Here is a 14,033-nt window from a genome sequence, read left to right on the forward strand (position 1 = left end):
ATCACCACCCCCATCAACATTCTATTGCTTCAGTGGTTGCATATATATATATATATATCATGTTTCCCCAAAAATAAGAGCCTGTCTTATATTTTTTTGAACCCTGAAATAAGTGCTTGTAATATGTAAAACTTATGTAAAATTGTAGGTGGGTAAATTTATGACTCATATATACAAATTATGCCTTTCAAAAGCTTGCTAAGAATAGAGAAAAACACAAGGTATGTAATTCTGACAGACAAAACATACCAACTGATATTATTTTGATAAAATCATTTGCCGTTAGTTGCTCTCTACAAAGAATACCTGAAGAGATGTGGTGGGTGGGATGGGGGTACAATCACCCTAGAAGGCTCCAGCAATTACCACCAATTGCTCTTTTCTGGTTTCAGTTTGAACCTTTTCTGGTTTAGAATATTTTCGAGTTTTCATTTAAACTGTTTTTTTAATTGTAAATTGCTTTAAGGAGACTACTATATACAATTACAACAATGAAATGGTTATCATGAATACCATGGATTCTATGGAAATCACTTGGATTCAGACAACTTAAAAAAGGATGACGTATCTGAATTCTACTTACTGGACAGAGAGAGATGCTCTGCTCCCATTGACTCATGCTCACACTTTCTTCCAATGGTGTGCATTTCCTTAGCACCAAGTCCCAGCCGCAATAAGGATCCTGGGATCCAACACATGTGCTAAAAAAATTAAATTGAAAACATCACAGAAATTCTCATATTTTTCTTCATGGGAAAGAATCAACATTCCTTAATGTGACATCTAAAGACCTACTGAGTAAGACAAGCAGCCTGAAGGTGGAGGTATAGGTAATTCTTGTTTAATGACTGTTCCCTTAGCACTGTTTGTAGTTATGAAGGACCCTCCAAAAGCTAATTATGATGCAATTCGGGGGATCCAAAGGCTGTATCTACCCCTGCAGTCACATGACTGCATTTTGGCATTTGTTAATTGGCATACCTTTATGGCCAGTTGTAGTATCCCATGATCATATGACCATGATTTACAAAGTTTTTTTGATAGTTTCCAGCCGTTTTGCCCATTTCTGGCAGAAAATTCCCAGAGGAGTACCTTGGTTCACTTAACAATTATGGTGTTTCCTTAACAACTGCAGCATTTGCATAATGACCATCACAAAAATAAAAAGTCAGAAAATTGGTTCTTGACATGTGGGTACCTTCGCTTACAACTACCATGACTTTACAATGGAACTTTTCAGACTCCTAAGTCAAGGACTACCTGCAGAGAATTCCTTCTTTTCACCAGTTTTATTTATTCTACACCTGCCTTACTATTACCTGGAGATTATTATCCTCCAGGCAAAGCAAGAGAAAGGGCTAGCCCCCTCTTTTTTATTGTTTAAAATCTATTCCAAGTTCTTCAAATACTTCTTCACTGTCCCTGAACAGAAGGTAGCACTTTTTTCAACCAATGTGCTGAATTTTCCTACTGATAACTGTAGTTTGCTGGTGTTAATAATAACTTTCTGGAAATGTTCTACATTGCCTAAGACAGAAAATTGCTTTAGGTAGGAGAGTTATGAGACTGAAGAGCTTAACTGAAAGATTAATCAACTGAATTGAATTCATTAGGGGCAGGCTGCCATTCAATGAATTTGGAAACTGTTTTTGTTTTTTTGTTTTTGTTTTTTTTTTTGGTGAAGGAATAACAACAGTATACCCTTTTCACAACTGATGTCTTTCCTCTATTAAACTGAAAATTGTTCTGCTTCAGATAGTTACTTAATGAGAATAGTTTTAAATTAAGTAACCCTGTAATTATATTTTACTCATCGTTTTACCCAGATCATTCAAGATCAACTAATCAGACAGCTACCTGTATGTTTTATAAAACTGGCATCTCTTTAGTGGGATCTTCACCACACTCCTCTGAAGACCCACATAGAGAGCACTCTGACTGTGTAAAATCTGAAGGCTCTTGATGGGCTCCCATTGCTTCTTTGGGAAGATGTGAATCTCCTCTAGCAAACAACTGCTGGCTGTCTGATTAACTGGAGCAAGGATTTTCTTAATTGTCCCATGATCTGTAAAAACAATAAGTGGGTCAGATCAAAGAAGCAAAACTTAATGAAATGTTGTTATCAGAATTTCTTTCACATTCATTTTAGTAGAAAGAGGAGAAAGGAAACCATACTGAGCAAGTGAGGTAGAAGCTGAATACTCCCATCCTTTGAAGCTCAAAAAAAAAATGCAGCTGCTTTATGCCATTGATCCAACCTGCTTTTCTGTTATAACTGAAAGCAGTATTTCAACACTTCATGCAAGCTTTTTTTCAATCCACCTGATATACTTCCTTTTGTCCGAAAAATGATAGTGGTGACTGAGCTTTGTGAGTACAAACTGATTCCTCCCAAACACGGTATCCTAGTCTGCCAGGGCTACAGCAGACAGGAACAGAAAGCAGATCAATTATTCCATATGAGCTAGTGGAACTTTTCTCAAGATCAACAATCTCCACCTTAGGAGAAAGATGTAGTTCAACACATCTATGTGATACCAGTTCCAAGAAAGTTGACTAGCAATGTAAGATTGTAGCTTCATATTTGAAAAATATGGATAATAACATTAGGTTTATCAGAAGATTGTTTAAAGAAAAGGAAAGAAAACCATAGTACCTGCCCATTCCTTAAAAAGACTGTCAGTAAATTTTACTCATATGATATCTTTAAAACCACAATCTCTTTTATTGCCTCAGATATTCAGAACCTGTTCCCTGCTCTAAGCAAATTCAACTTGTTGCATGGGTACCAAAATATCATTGATAATATGGATATATAAAAAAAGGAATATGATTGAATCAGACTGGCCCCTCTGCCTAGCATTGCCCTTTACTTGTTCCTTAGACATGCACATCAGGCAGCTGCTCTTCTGGTTTCCAGCTGGTCTTCTCATGCACATGTGCACCAGAAACCGGAAGACCAGGCGGCCAGTGCACATGAGCGCGCTCCCATTTTGGCACTCAGTGCCGAAAAGGTTTGCCAACACTGTCGTAAGGAAATCATCCAGATTTAAGGAAAGATCACATGCAGTATCAAAAAATAAAGTAAAAAAAATCAAACAGTGCCAAGCTTACATCCTGCCTCTTGGAAGTACACCCCAAAAGCAGTGTAAAAAGCTTTTTAAAAAGTCAAGCCCCTAACAAAGTACCAGCAAACAGATAAACAAACAAAAAACCTCCAGAGAAGCTCTGGAGGCACCAGCTACTCTGGGCATACTACCAAGAACATTAGCTGTTACAATGTAGGAGAGGCAGTTTCTGAAAATACTTAAGCAGGGCAATAAAGATATGGATTAGGCTAGAAACAATACAGAGGCAGGATTAGCCCTGACAGGATTAGCCCTGACAAGTAAGAAAAAGAGATTTCTTCTAACAACCGGTTCTGCGAAGTTCTCAGAAAGTTGACAAATGGTTCTCCTGAACTGGTGAGAACTGGATGAATCCCTCCACTGCCTATCAGTAAACTAGCAAGTGGTAGATGAAGTGTACCAAGGGAATAATTCAGTATATCATTTGTAAGTATGCACAGAATATATTCACCTACAGAATATAAGAGAGCCCTGTTTTGCCATTCCCCCTCCAAACTGTACCTGGGAGCATACCTGACCTTAAAACAGAATATATTCTGTTGATAGTTACATTAGCTACTTTTCTTCTGCAGTACCCTTCATATAACATACACTTTCCAGCCTTTGAAGGCATTCTGTTACAAAAATCATATATTTTATCATTTTGCAGATGCTCTCCCCAACAGCTATTCCAAGACAATCACAAATAAATTATAATTTGTAATAATTTATATTGTAAGATGCCCAGAGTCACTATATTAATAAAATGGGCAGCATAGAATAACTAAATAAATAAATGGTAAGGTAAGAATTATAACTCATAATTCACAATCCTCAAAGGTAACACTATGAAGATTAATATTTATACCAAAGGTGATACTGTGAAGATTAATAATTATATCAAGACATTGATATAACAGACAAAAGCAAAATCAATTTGAAAATGTGTTCTGGAACAAGGAATACTGAATGAGCTGCAGGATCAGCACAGCTTATTTGGAAACAGAGTAGGATTCATAATATACATAAATGTGCTAGATTCTGACCTTTATTGTCACCTGTTATAGTTTTGTTTTCATGGTAAGTTGATATACAAAGTGTTCAAAAATATTAAAGCCAAAGAACTGCCATACAAACAGGTCAAATGACCAAGTATTCTCTTTTGATATGTATTGAATTTTACATTAGGCTAAGTCTTAAATGTTAGACTTCACAAATCAGTAAGAATAAAGGTTGTTGATTTCCCATTCTGAAGATACATTTTTTTTTAATTTAAGTGATTCTATTATCAATTTAGCAGAACTTTTAGAATAGCTACTTTAAGATATTCAATCAAAGGAGAAGTAGCTGGTTAAAAATAACAAAAATTGGGAATTAATGTTTCCAAGCATTTGTTCTTTTTTAATTGATCTAATTAACATTTAAGTCTTGCAATTGCCATGGGCATAGGATTCTGGAGATAAGGTGAGCCTTATCATTGTGATTCTGCATTAATGTGAGTTGTGTTTATTATTTGACATTATGTCACTATTATGCTATGTATTAATTGCCTATTTTTTCCTTCCATTGTTTTTTTTTTAATCATATGTTTGCCACCCAGAGTCACAACTGCAAGATGAACAACTACAAAAAGGAAATTAATAGCAATCAGTCAATCAATCAGAAACTACTTGTGGGGTTTTTTTTCTAAACTAGAGGAATGAGTATTAAAATGTCAAATGTTCAAGGTTAACAAGTATAAATTGATGTTGATGGGATCTGTAATGGTGGCGATTGACCAAGAAAGATATCTGATAGTTCGATGAAAATGTCAATTCAGTGAGCAGTTGCTGTAAAAAAGCTAAATACCACATTGGAAATTATTATTTTTAAAATAAAAATAAAAATTCACAGAAGCCTCAAAACTGTGCAGACCTCTGACACATACATCATGCATTTCCTGTGCGTGACTGAAAACGTATGATTTTAATTCCATTTTGAGAATACCATTAGATAAGTATACATTTTAAGAACCAAGTATTTTGGTAACTATTTGCTATTTCTGTACAAAGATTTAAACTATACCCAATATTGTAGCTATCATTATTTTTCACACTTCTCTTCTCATTATTTTTCACACTTCACACTTTTCTGTTGCTTATGTTTGTGTATCCAAGTCTTGTGTAAAATGGATGCTTGTGCTTGTTAAAAAGGATTGCAAAGGAAAAAGAGAATAAAAAAGGGGAGCTTAGTGTTTAATTCTATGATCAGAATATATATGATTTAAAAGTGGACAAGCCTCCTGACCCAGAATTGAAACTAAGTTACCTTCACACAATCACATCATCTCTATGTGTGCTATGCAACCATTGATAGGGAAAATCCCAAACCAGACATCGTATAATTGTTCTCTTAAAAGCATTAGTTTTCCTGTCTTTCTCTTTTAAAAAAAATGTTTGAAATGATAAGCCATGGGAGGAAACCAGCTATCGATTCCCAATTCAGCCATACTGCTCTTTTGTACAACTGGTTTAAAATTTAATTATACATATACCTCAGTAGCTATGGTAGGTCAGGATCTGAAGAATTACTTTAATTTCCCCAAAGATTTAGATACGTTATATGGGGATTTCTTTTTCCCTGCAACAACAGAACCAATTCTTCCATGCTTAGACACATTATAAAAAGCTTTTAATTATGTCCATATGGTCTAGATTTAGTGGCAAGTTTAAAAACTAAATTACTTTTATATTGATAAATTGATTCTCTCTCCATCAGTGTAGATGGGTGTATTATTTTATATTTATTTTAATCACTATGTGATATGTAGTTTTTTATGTCGTGTAATCACTAGTGTGTTTTGTTATATTGTTTGTTATAGCTCACCATTAAAACAAAACTAAATGACTTTTAATAGTTCTTTTAGTGTCATATGTTTATGCTCTGTGGTATATATAAATGGATGTTACGGATCCATATGAAAACAGAAATTCATAGGTTTGTGATAGCTGCATGATACAATTTTGTATATCATTTGTGTGTATTTACAATTTTTCTGTAGACTTATGTGACTCTTGATGGTTTAGAATGGAATAATAAACCCAATAGAATATGAAATGTAAACAATTAGGAACAGTCAAATATTAATTCAGTTGAGAGCCAGTTTGATTTAGTAGAAAAGTTGCTGGCCTAGACACCAGGAAACTGTAAGCCTGCCCTTGGCATGAAAGGCAACTGGGTGACTTTGGGCAAGTCACTCTGTCAGCCCAACCTACCTCACAATGGTTGTTGTTGTGGGAAAATAGGATGGAATATTAGGTACATTCACCACCTTGATCGGGTGGGATATTTTGCTATTATATTTTTATAATAATATATAATATAACATATTATAAAAATATAATAACACAATCCCACTCCTTTTTTCCAATGCCTTCTATTAATGGTAGTAATCAGATCCCAGATGTTCTGTGAAACAATACTGTTTTGACAGGTATTCTAAAAGGAAGAATCATATCTCTTATCCCCACCCCTCTTTACCCACTCCCTTCTTTCCTCCTCTCTCTCCCCCCTCCCTCCCTCCCTCTCCCACCTTCCCTCTCTCTCTTTTTCCCCACCTCCAATATTCTAGAGCAGGGGGGTCAAACCAGGGGTGAAATCTAAAAAATTTCCCTACTGGTTCTGTGGGCATGGCTTAATTGGTGGGCGTGGTTTGGTGGTCAGTGACTGAATGGGCATGGCCAATAATAATAAATAATAAAAATAATAAAATATACAAAACTTTGGAACGCACCAGTCTACCTTCTTTAAAAATAGAGGCACTGGTCTACCAATTGTCTTTTTTGGGGAGGCACCAGTCTACCTTCTTTAAAAATAGAGGCACCGGCTACTAGCCGCCTACAGCACTGATCAGCTGTAGTGAGGCCCTTTGAAGCACCGTGGCAGTCCTTTAAGGCTGTTTTCAGCTATATCACCACCGAGAGCTTCAGGGACAGAGAAGAGGAACAGCGAGGCATGGGCGGTGGGGGGGGGAGCAGGGATTTTTGCTACCGGTTCTCTGACCTACCCGCTGCCATCGCTACTGGTTCGTGCGATTCGGTCCGAACCGGGAGCATTTCACCCTGGGTCAAACTCAAGAGCTGTGGGCCAGATGCAGCCTGAGAGGTGCTTAGATCTGGCCCATGTGGTCACCCTGGAAACAGCAAAGGATTGGCCTGTAGTGCCTCTGCCAGAGAAAATGGAGCTCATGGGTGCTCATGGGCCCACCAAGATCCATTTTCACTGGCAGAGGGCTGCAAGAGACCATTGTGGCTGAAAACAGGGTCAGGGTGTGTGTGCATACAGCTTCCCCTAGGCTGTTGTGACCCAGGTTCCTGGACCCGGACTCCTGGACTCGGATGATTCAGAAAGTGAGGGAGAAGACCTGGCAAGCCCTGCTTCTCTTGGGCCCTCTCCCTCCCTGGCACCCACTCAAAGGGAGGAGGAGGGGCCGGCAAGGCCTGATTCTCTGGAGCCTTCTTCTGATTTGGCAATGCCCCAAGAACAGTTTTGGAGTGATGCAAGACTGCGCAGACGTGACTGGCGCGCGCAGCAGAAGCAGCATTTGGATAAAGCCAAGGAATGATGGAAATCTGCAGAGACTATAAATAGGAGGCGGGACTTCCTGGTATTTTGTCTTGGACAAAGCAATGAATTTGCGCGGGCAAACTGTATCAATGGAGGGAAGAATATATTCGTGAGTAATTCTGGCCTTATCTATAATTTCCTCGTTATCTCCAGAAACTTGGCAGGCCCGTGGGTAGACGTGGCCAGGACATTTATCTATGTAAATAAAGTAGAAGAGGAGGCCTTTGACTGACTCTTTGTTGGGAGTATTGGGGGAGAGAAACAGAACATTTTGTCCAAGACCTGACCCGCCAAGACAGAGTGGCTGTGGATGCCGGCATCCCGGTACAGTCAGCTAAATCCGCGGCTGAACATCGGTGGCGAGTCATTGGCCCCGATGGAGAGGGTCCGCAACTTAGGCGTCCTCCTGGATGAACGGCTGTCTCTAGAAGAGCATTTGACGGCCGTCTCCAGGAGAGCGTTCTACCAGGTTCGCCTGGTACGCCAGTTGCGCCCCTTTCTGGACCGGGATGCCCTATCCACGGTTACTCACGCACTCGTGACGTCTCGCCTGGATTACTGCAATGCTCTCTACATGGGGCTCCCCTTGAGGGGCATCCGGAGGCTACAGTTAGTCCAGAATGCAGCTGCGTGGGTGATAGATGGAGCCCCTCGTGGCTCCCATATGACACCTATCCTGCGCAGACTGCACTGGCTTCCTGTGGCCTTCCGGGTGCGCTTCAAGGTTTTGGTGACCACCTTTAAAGCGCTCCATGGCATTGGGCCGGGTTATTTACGGGACCGCCTACTGCGACCGAATACCTCCCACCGTCCCGTGCGCTCTCACAGAGAGGGTCTCCTCAGGGTGCCGTCAGCGAGGCAATGTCGTCTGGCGACGCCCAGGGGAAGGGCCTTCTCTGTGGGGGCTCCCACCCTCTGGAACGATCTACCCCCCGGACTTCGTCAGCTTTCGGACCTTCCGCCGCGGGCTTAAAACATACTTATTTAATTGTGCAGGACTGAGCTAGATTTTAAATTTTGGGTTTTAAATTGGGTTTTATCTCTATTTTTAATTGGACGGGCTTTAGAATAAGTTTTTTAAATGTTTTATATTGTATTTATATTCTATTTATCTGTTTTTAGTGCCTGTAAACCGCCCTGAGTCCCTTGGGAGATAGGGCGGTATATAAATATGATTAAATAAATAAATAAATAAAAACATCTTCCACCAAAGATGGACCAGCAGCAGGTTCAGCAGCAGTTACAGCAGCTACAAGCGGCTAATCAACAGCTCCAGCAGCAAGTGGCTCACTTGGCAGGCCAACTTGCTGCTGGGAATGTGCCTGCAGCCCCCCCCCCTGTCCTCCCACTCCTCCTCCTCGTCGCAAGTGCCCGATAACTGTGCCGGATAAGTTTTCTGGGCAGCCTGAGATGTTCCCGACCTTCTTGGGACAGTGCCAGCTCTACATGGCTATGCGGCCAGAGGATTTCCCAGACAACCGGGCTAAGGTGGCCTTCACGATTAACCTTCTTTCCGGCTCGGCTGCTCGATGGGCCATGCCCCTCTTGCTCCAGGACAGCCCCCTGCTGGCGGACCAACAGCATTTTTGGCAGCACCTGCGCACCATGTACGAGGACCCCCTTCCTCCACGGATGGTGCTGCCGGCAGAAGCCTTGGCCGCAGCATGGGAACCAGTGGACTTGCGGGTCCAGGTGCGAGAGGTGCAGCGCCAGGACGCCTGGTCGCAGCAAAGGAGAGCGGAGGTGGGCCCCGCGTCTCCTTGGACCTTGGAGGAGGACTTACTCAAGTTTCGGGGGCGATTATATGTGCCTACAGGACCACTCCGAGCCCTCGTCATGACCCAGTGCCACGACAACCCTGCAGCAGGACATTTTGGGTTCTTCAAGACCCTCCACTTGGTGACACGGACCTTTTGGTGGCCCCGAGTGCGGCATGATGTACATGCCTACGTGACATCCTGCGTACCGTGCCGGCAAGCCAAGGCCACCATGGGGGCCCCTCCCGGGCTCCTCCAGCCCTTACCGACACCCGACAGACCCTGGGGGGCGATCTCCATGGACTTCCTGACGGACCTGCCGCCGTCCTCTGGGTTCACCACGGTGCTAGTGGTGGTGGACATGCTCACCAAGATGGCACACTTCATTCCATGTCATGGACTGCCCACAGCCGCAAAAACAGCCCGTCTCTTTCTGCAGCACATCTTCCGCCTCCATGGTCTACTGGACAGGGTGGTTTCGGACCGCGGAGTTCAGTTCACAGCTCGCTTTTGGAAGAGCCTGATGGCCGCGTTGGAGGTGCAGGTGTGTCTGTCGTCATCGCACCATCCAGAGACCGACGGGGGTACAGAGAAGGTCATCGGTATCCTGGAACAGTATCTCCGTTGCTTCATCAACCAGCAACAGGACAACTGGGCCGATTACCTGTCCCTGGCGGAGTTTGCTTTTAACAACTCTCAGCACACCTCTACTCAGATGACCCCGTTCTTTGCCAATGTGGGGTACCATCCGCGGCTCTTCCCTCTGGCACCACCGGACTCTCCTGTTCCCGAAACGCAGACCTTCCTGACGGAATTGCATGCGGTCCAACAGTTGGTACGTCAGCAGCTGGATCGGGCAAAGGAGGACTACAAACGGTCCGCCGACCGCTCCCGACGGGCAACGCCCCCGCTGGCAGTTGGAGACCGGGTGTGGCTCTCCACCAAACACCTCCCGTCCGACCGCCCGGTAAAGAAGTTGGACCACCGATTCATCGGCCCGTTCCCTGTCGAGGCAGTCATCAACCCGGTAGCCTACCGACTGACCCTGCCACGATCCATGCGGATCCACCCCGTCTTTCACCGGTCCCTTCTGGTTCCTGAGGCCACACCGAGTCCCCTTCGGTGCCCAACAGCACCCGTCACTGTCGCCGAGGACGGGTCGGAGGAATACGAAGTCCACAGCGTACGAGACTCCCGCTGGCTGAAGGGTCGTTTCCAATATTTGATCGCGTGGAAGGGATACGGGACTGATTTCTCCTGGGTAGATGCCTCCGACGTTCATGCCCCTGACCTGGTGCAGGCCTTCCATGAGCAGAACCCAGCCCAACCGCATCCCAAACGTCAGCCCTGGGGGAAGGCCCTGCGATGAGGGATAGTGTTGTGACCCAGGTTCCTGGACCCAGACTCCTGGACTCGGATGATTCAGAAAGTGAGGGAGAAGACCTGGCAAGCCCTGCTTCTCTTGGGCCCTCTCCCTCCCTGGCACCCATTCAAAGGGAGGAGGAGGGGCCGGCAAGGCCTGATTCTCTGGAGCCTTCTTCTGATTTGGCAACGCCCCAAGAACAGTTTTGGAGTGATGCAAGACTGCGCAGACGTGACCGGCGCGCGCAGCAGGAGCAGCATTTGGATAAAGCCAAGGAATGATGGACATCTGCAGAGACTATAAATAGGAGGCGGGACTTCCTGGTTTTTTGTCTTGGACAAAGCAATGAATTTGCGCGGGCAAACTGTATCAATGGAGGGAAGAATATATTCGTGAGTAATTCTGGCCTTATCTATAATTTCCTCGTTATCTCCAGAAACTTGGCAGGCCCGTGGGTAGACGTGGCCAGGGTATTTATCTATGTAAATAAAGTAGAAGAGGAGGCCTTTGACTGACTCTTTGTTGGGAGTATTGGGGGAGGGAAACAGAACATAGGCTCCGTTTTTGCTGGCAGAGGGCTAACAAAACAAACTAAAAGCAAAACAAAACAAAAGGAGAAATATTTCCCCTTTTGCATTTGAGCATCCAAGAGGGGACAGCAAAGGAGAAAGGGAAAGAGGAAAGAAAAAGAAAAAGAAAAAGAAGGAAAGGTGGGAAGAGGAAGGAAAGGAAAGAGGGGAAGGAAGAAGAAAGGAGAATGAAGAGGGAAGGAAAAAGAAAACAAGGAAGGAAGGAAGGAAGGAAGGAAGGAAGGAAGGAAGGAAGGAAGGAAGGAAGGAAGGAAGGAAGGAAGGAAGGAAGGAAGGATTTAGCATGTTTAGCACTTGGCTACCAGCAGCCCTGCTGCCCTTTTGCTATCCCCTTGTCTCCTTCTCCTGATCTCACCTGGTGGTCTTGTATCCTATCGCTGAGGATTCTTTGGTTACAAAGTCAGGTTTCCTTGCATGGAGAGGGAGTAGGCCTCCCTCTGACCCACACACTTTGAACTCCTGCACACACCATCAGCAACCTTGCCAAGGAGAGCAAGAACAGCAGCAGCAGCCTTGAGGAGGAGGTAAGTGCAACTGGGCAGCCTCTCAGGGAAACGGGGCTGGGCTGTGGAGTCCTGGTGCCCTGGGAGCTTGAGGGTCAGGCTGGGAGCTTGCCCTCCACTGCCTAGGGCCCTGGACAGCTTGCACCACCATCCAGGGGTCCTCCGTATGGCCCGAGAGGGACAGCAAAACTCCTCTGAAGGACAAGGGTTTGGTGCTTTCCCTGGTCTCACCTTCCTCCACTGGGGACAATGGATCCCCCCAGCCCCGTCCGGGTCAGCCCAGGTGCCCATGACACGAGTGATGTTGAGCTGGTCATGGCCACCCTGGCCACACACCCCAAAGTCAAACAGAACCCTGATGTGGCCCTCAATGAAATTGAGTTTGAAGCCCCTGTTCTAGAGGGAAGGGATTCACTGGAGAAATGTTGCTGTCCAACTTTTTAATGGAAGGGACATAAGCATGACTTCTTGGTATAAGCTTACAGAATCAATGGACCTACTGGAAGGAGATCATCTTAGAGATATGAGGGAGTTAAACCAAGTCTATCAAAATAAGCTAGTATTTTGAGTTATACTTGGAGGCCTGTCAGAAACCAATGCAGGAACTACCACAGATGAATTTGGTGAAAATTGGGCAGCATTCTGAAACACTAGGATTCTGAGGAAAAGGTTATTGTGTTACACATCATGAATAGACAAGTCGGAATGAAGTAAAATAATACAGGCAAAGTGATGGAAATGTTCCAACAAATGAAAATTATTGTTTGGTGAATTAATATCTTCTTAGAAAAGGTTGATTTGTTTGTTTGTTATTTGTTTCAAATATATGACTTAAATATGAAGGTCACTTTTATATACACATGTAAAGGAATACATCTAAAAGTAAGACTGATTTGTTTATTTTATTTTTTTAGAATGGAATTCTTTATTCTTTATTGGCCAAGTGTGATTGGACACACAAGGGATTTGTCTTTGGTGCTCTCAGTGTACATAAAAGAAAAAACAAAACACATTCCTAAAGTATCATAAGATACAACACAGTGATAGTCATAGGTTATTAAATAAGCAATCAAAACATACTAGGAAACAAAACGATATAAATCGTAGAAATACATGCAACAAGGTTATATTCATAAGTGGGAGGAGATAGGTAATAGGAAGGATGAAAGGAAGGAAGGGTCCTTGAGTGGCTCAGACTGCTAAGACAGTCTGTTATTAACAGCAGCTGCTTGCAATTACTGCAGGTTCAAGCCCCACCAGGCCCAAGGTTGACTCAGCCTTCCATCCTTTATAAGGTAGGTAAAATGAGGACTCAGATTGTTGGGGGCAATAAGTTGACTTTGTATATAATATACAAATGGATGAAGACTATTGCTTGACATAGTGTAAACCACCCTGAGTCTTCGGAGAACGGGGGGATATAAATGCAAATGAAAAAAAAAAGAATAATAGTAATATAGTCTTAGTAAATAATTTGACAGTTGTGTTGTGGGAATTAGTTGTTTAGCAGTGATGGCATTCAGGAAAAAACTGTCCTTGTGTCTGGTTGTTCTGGTGTGCAGTGCCCTATAGCATCGTTTTGAGGGTAGAAGTTGAAACAATTTATGTCCAGGATGTGAGGAGTTTAAAAGATTAAGTGAATTACTAAATGCTAAAAGATTAAGACAATTGATAACAAATACAAGAGTGATAAGAGCTTCTGAGTCAAGGACATGCCATTATTTAATAGTATCAAAAGTACGGTATGTCTTGGGGGAAAATGGAGGTAAAAGAAAATGAAAAAAAAGTGACTGCAATGAGACTGAAAGTAGACCTTCATAAAGATAAAGTATAATCCTATATGATTACTAGAAAAGTATTAATCTCATAACAGACGGAATGGAAAATGGACGTAAAGAAAGATAATGTGGAAACTGCTTCCTATAAATTTTAAACAATTGAAATGTTAATGCTACATTAATAGGAATCAAAACAAAGGATGCTTGATAGAATTACTCTGTGAAATAGCCCGTGCATGAGGGGAAAAATGCTTGCAAGAAAATGATGACTGGGGAAAAAAAAACCCAATAAAAATATTTTATGTTTTGTATAGAGGAAAGATTTGCTTC

At 42.8% G+C, this 14,033-nt stretch overlaps 1 protein-coding gene across 2 annotated transcripts in view; it reads right to left on the reverse strand.

Moving 5' to 3' along the window:
- SEMA5A (semaphorin 5A) overlaps window positions 1-14,033 on the reverse strand; it is a 230,570-nt gene that overhangs the window by 54,373 nt on the left and 162,164 nt on the right. For both annotated transcript variants that reach the window (XM_058177461.1, XM_058177460.1), the window contains 2 exons: window positions 1,858-2,065; window positions 584-701 (listed from right to left, as the gene is read on the reverse strand). In XM_058177461.1, the coding sequence (XP_058033444.1) occupies window positions 584-701; window positions 1,858-2,065 (326 nt within the window). The remainder of the gene's footprint in view (window positions 1-583; window positions 702-1,857; window positions 2,066-14,033) is intronic.

The sequence above is a fragment of the Ahaetulla prasina genome, chromosome 3 (genome assembly GCF_028640845.1).
Source record: "Ahaetulla prasina isolate Xishuangbanna chromosome 3, ASM2864084v1, whole genome shotgun sequence".
Lineage (NCBI taxonomy): Eukaryota > Metazoa > Chordata > Lepidosauria > Squamata > Colubridae > Ahaetulla > Ahaetulla prasina.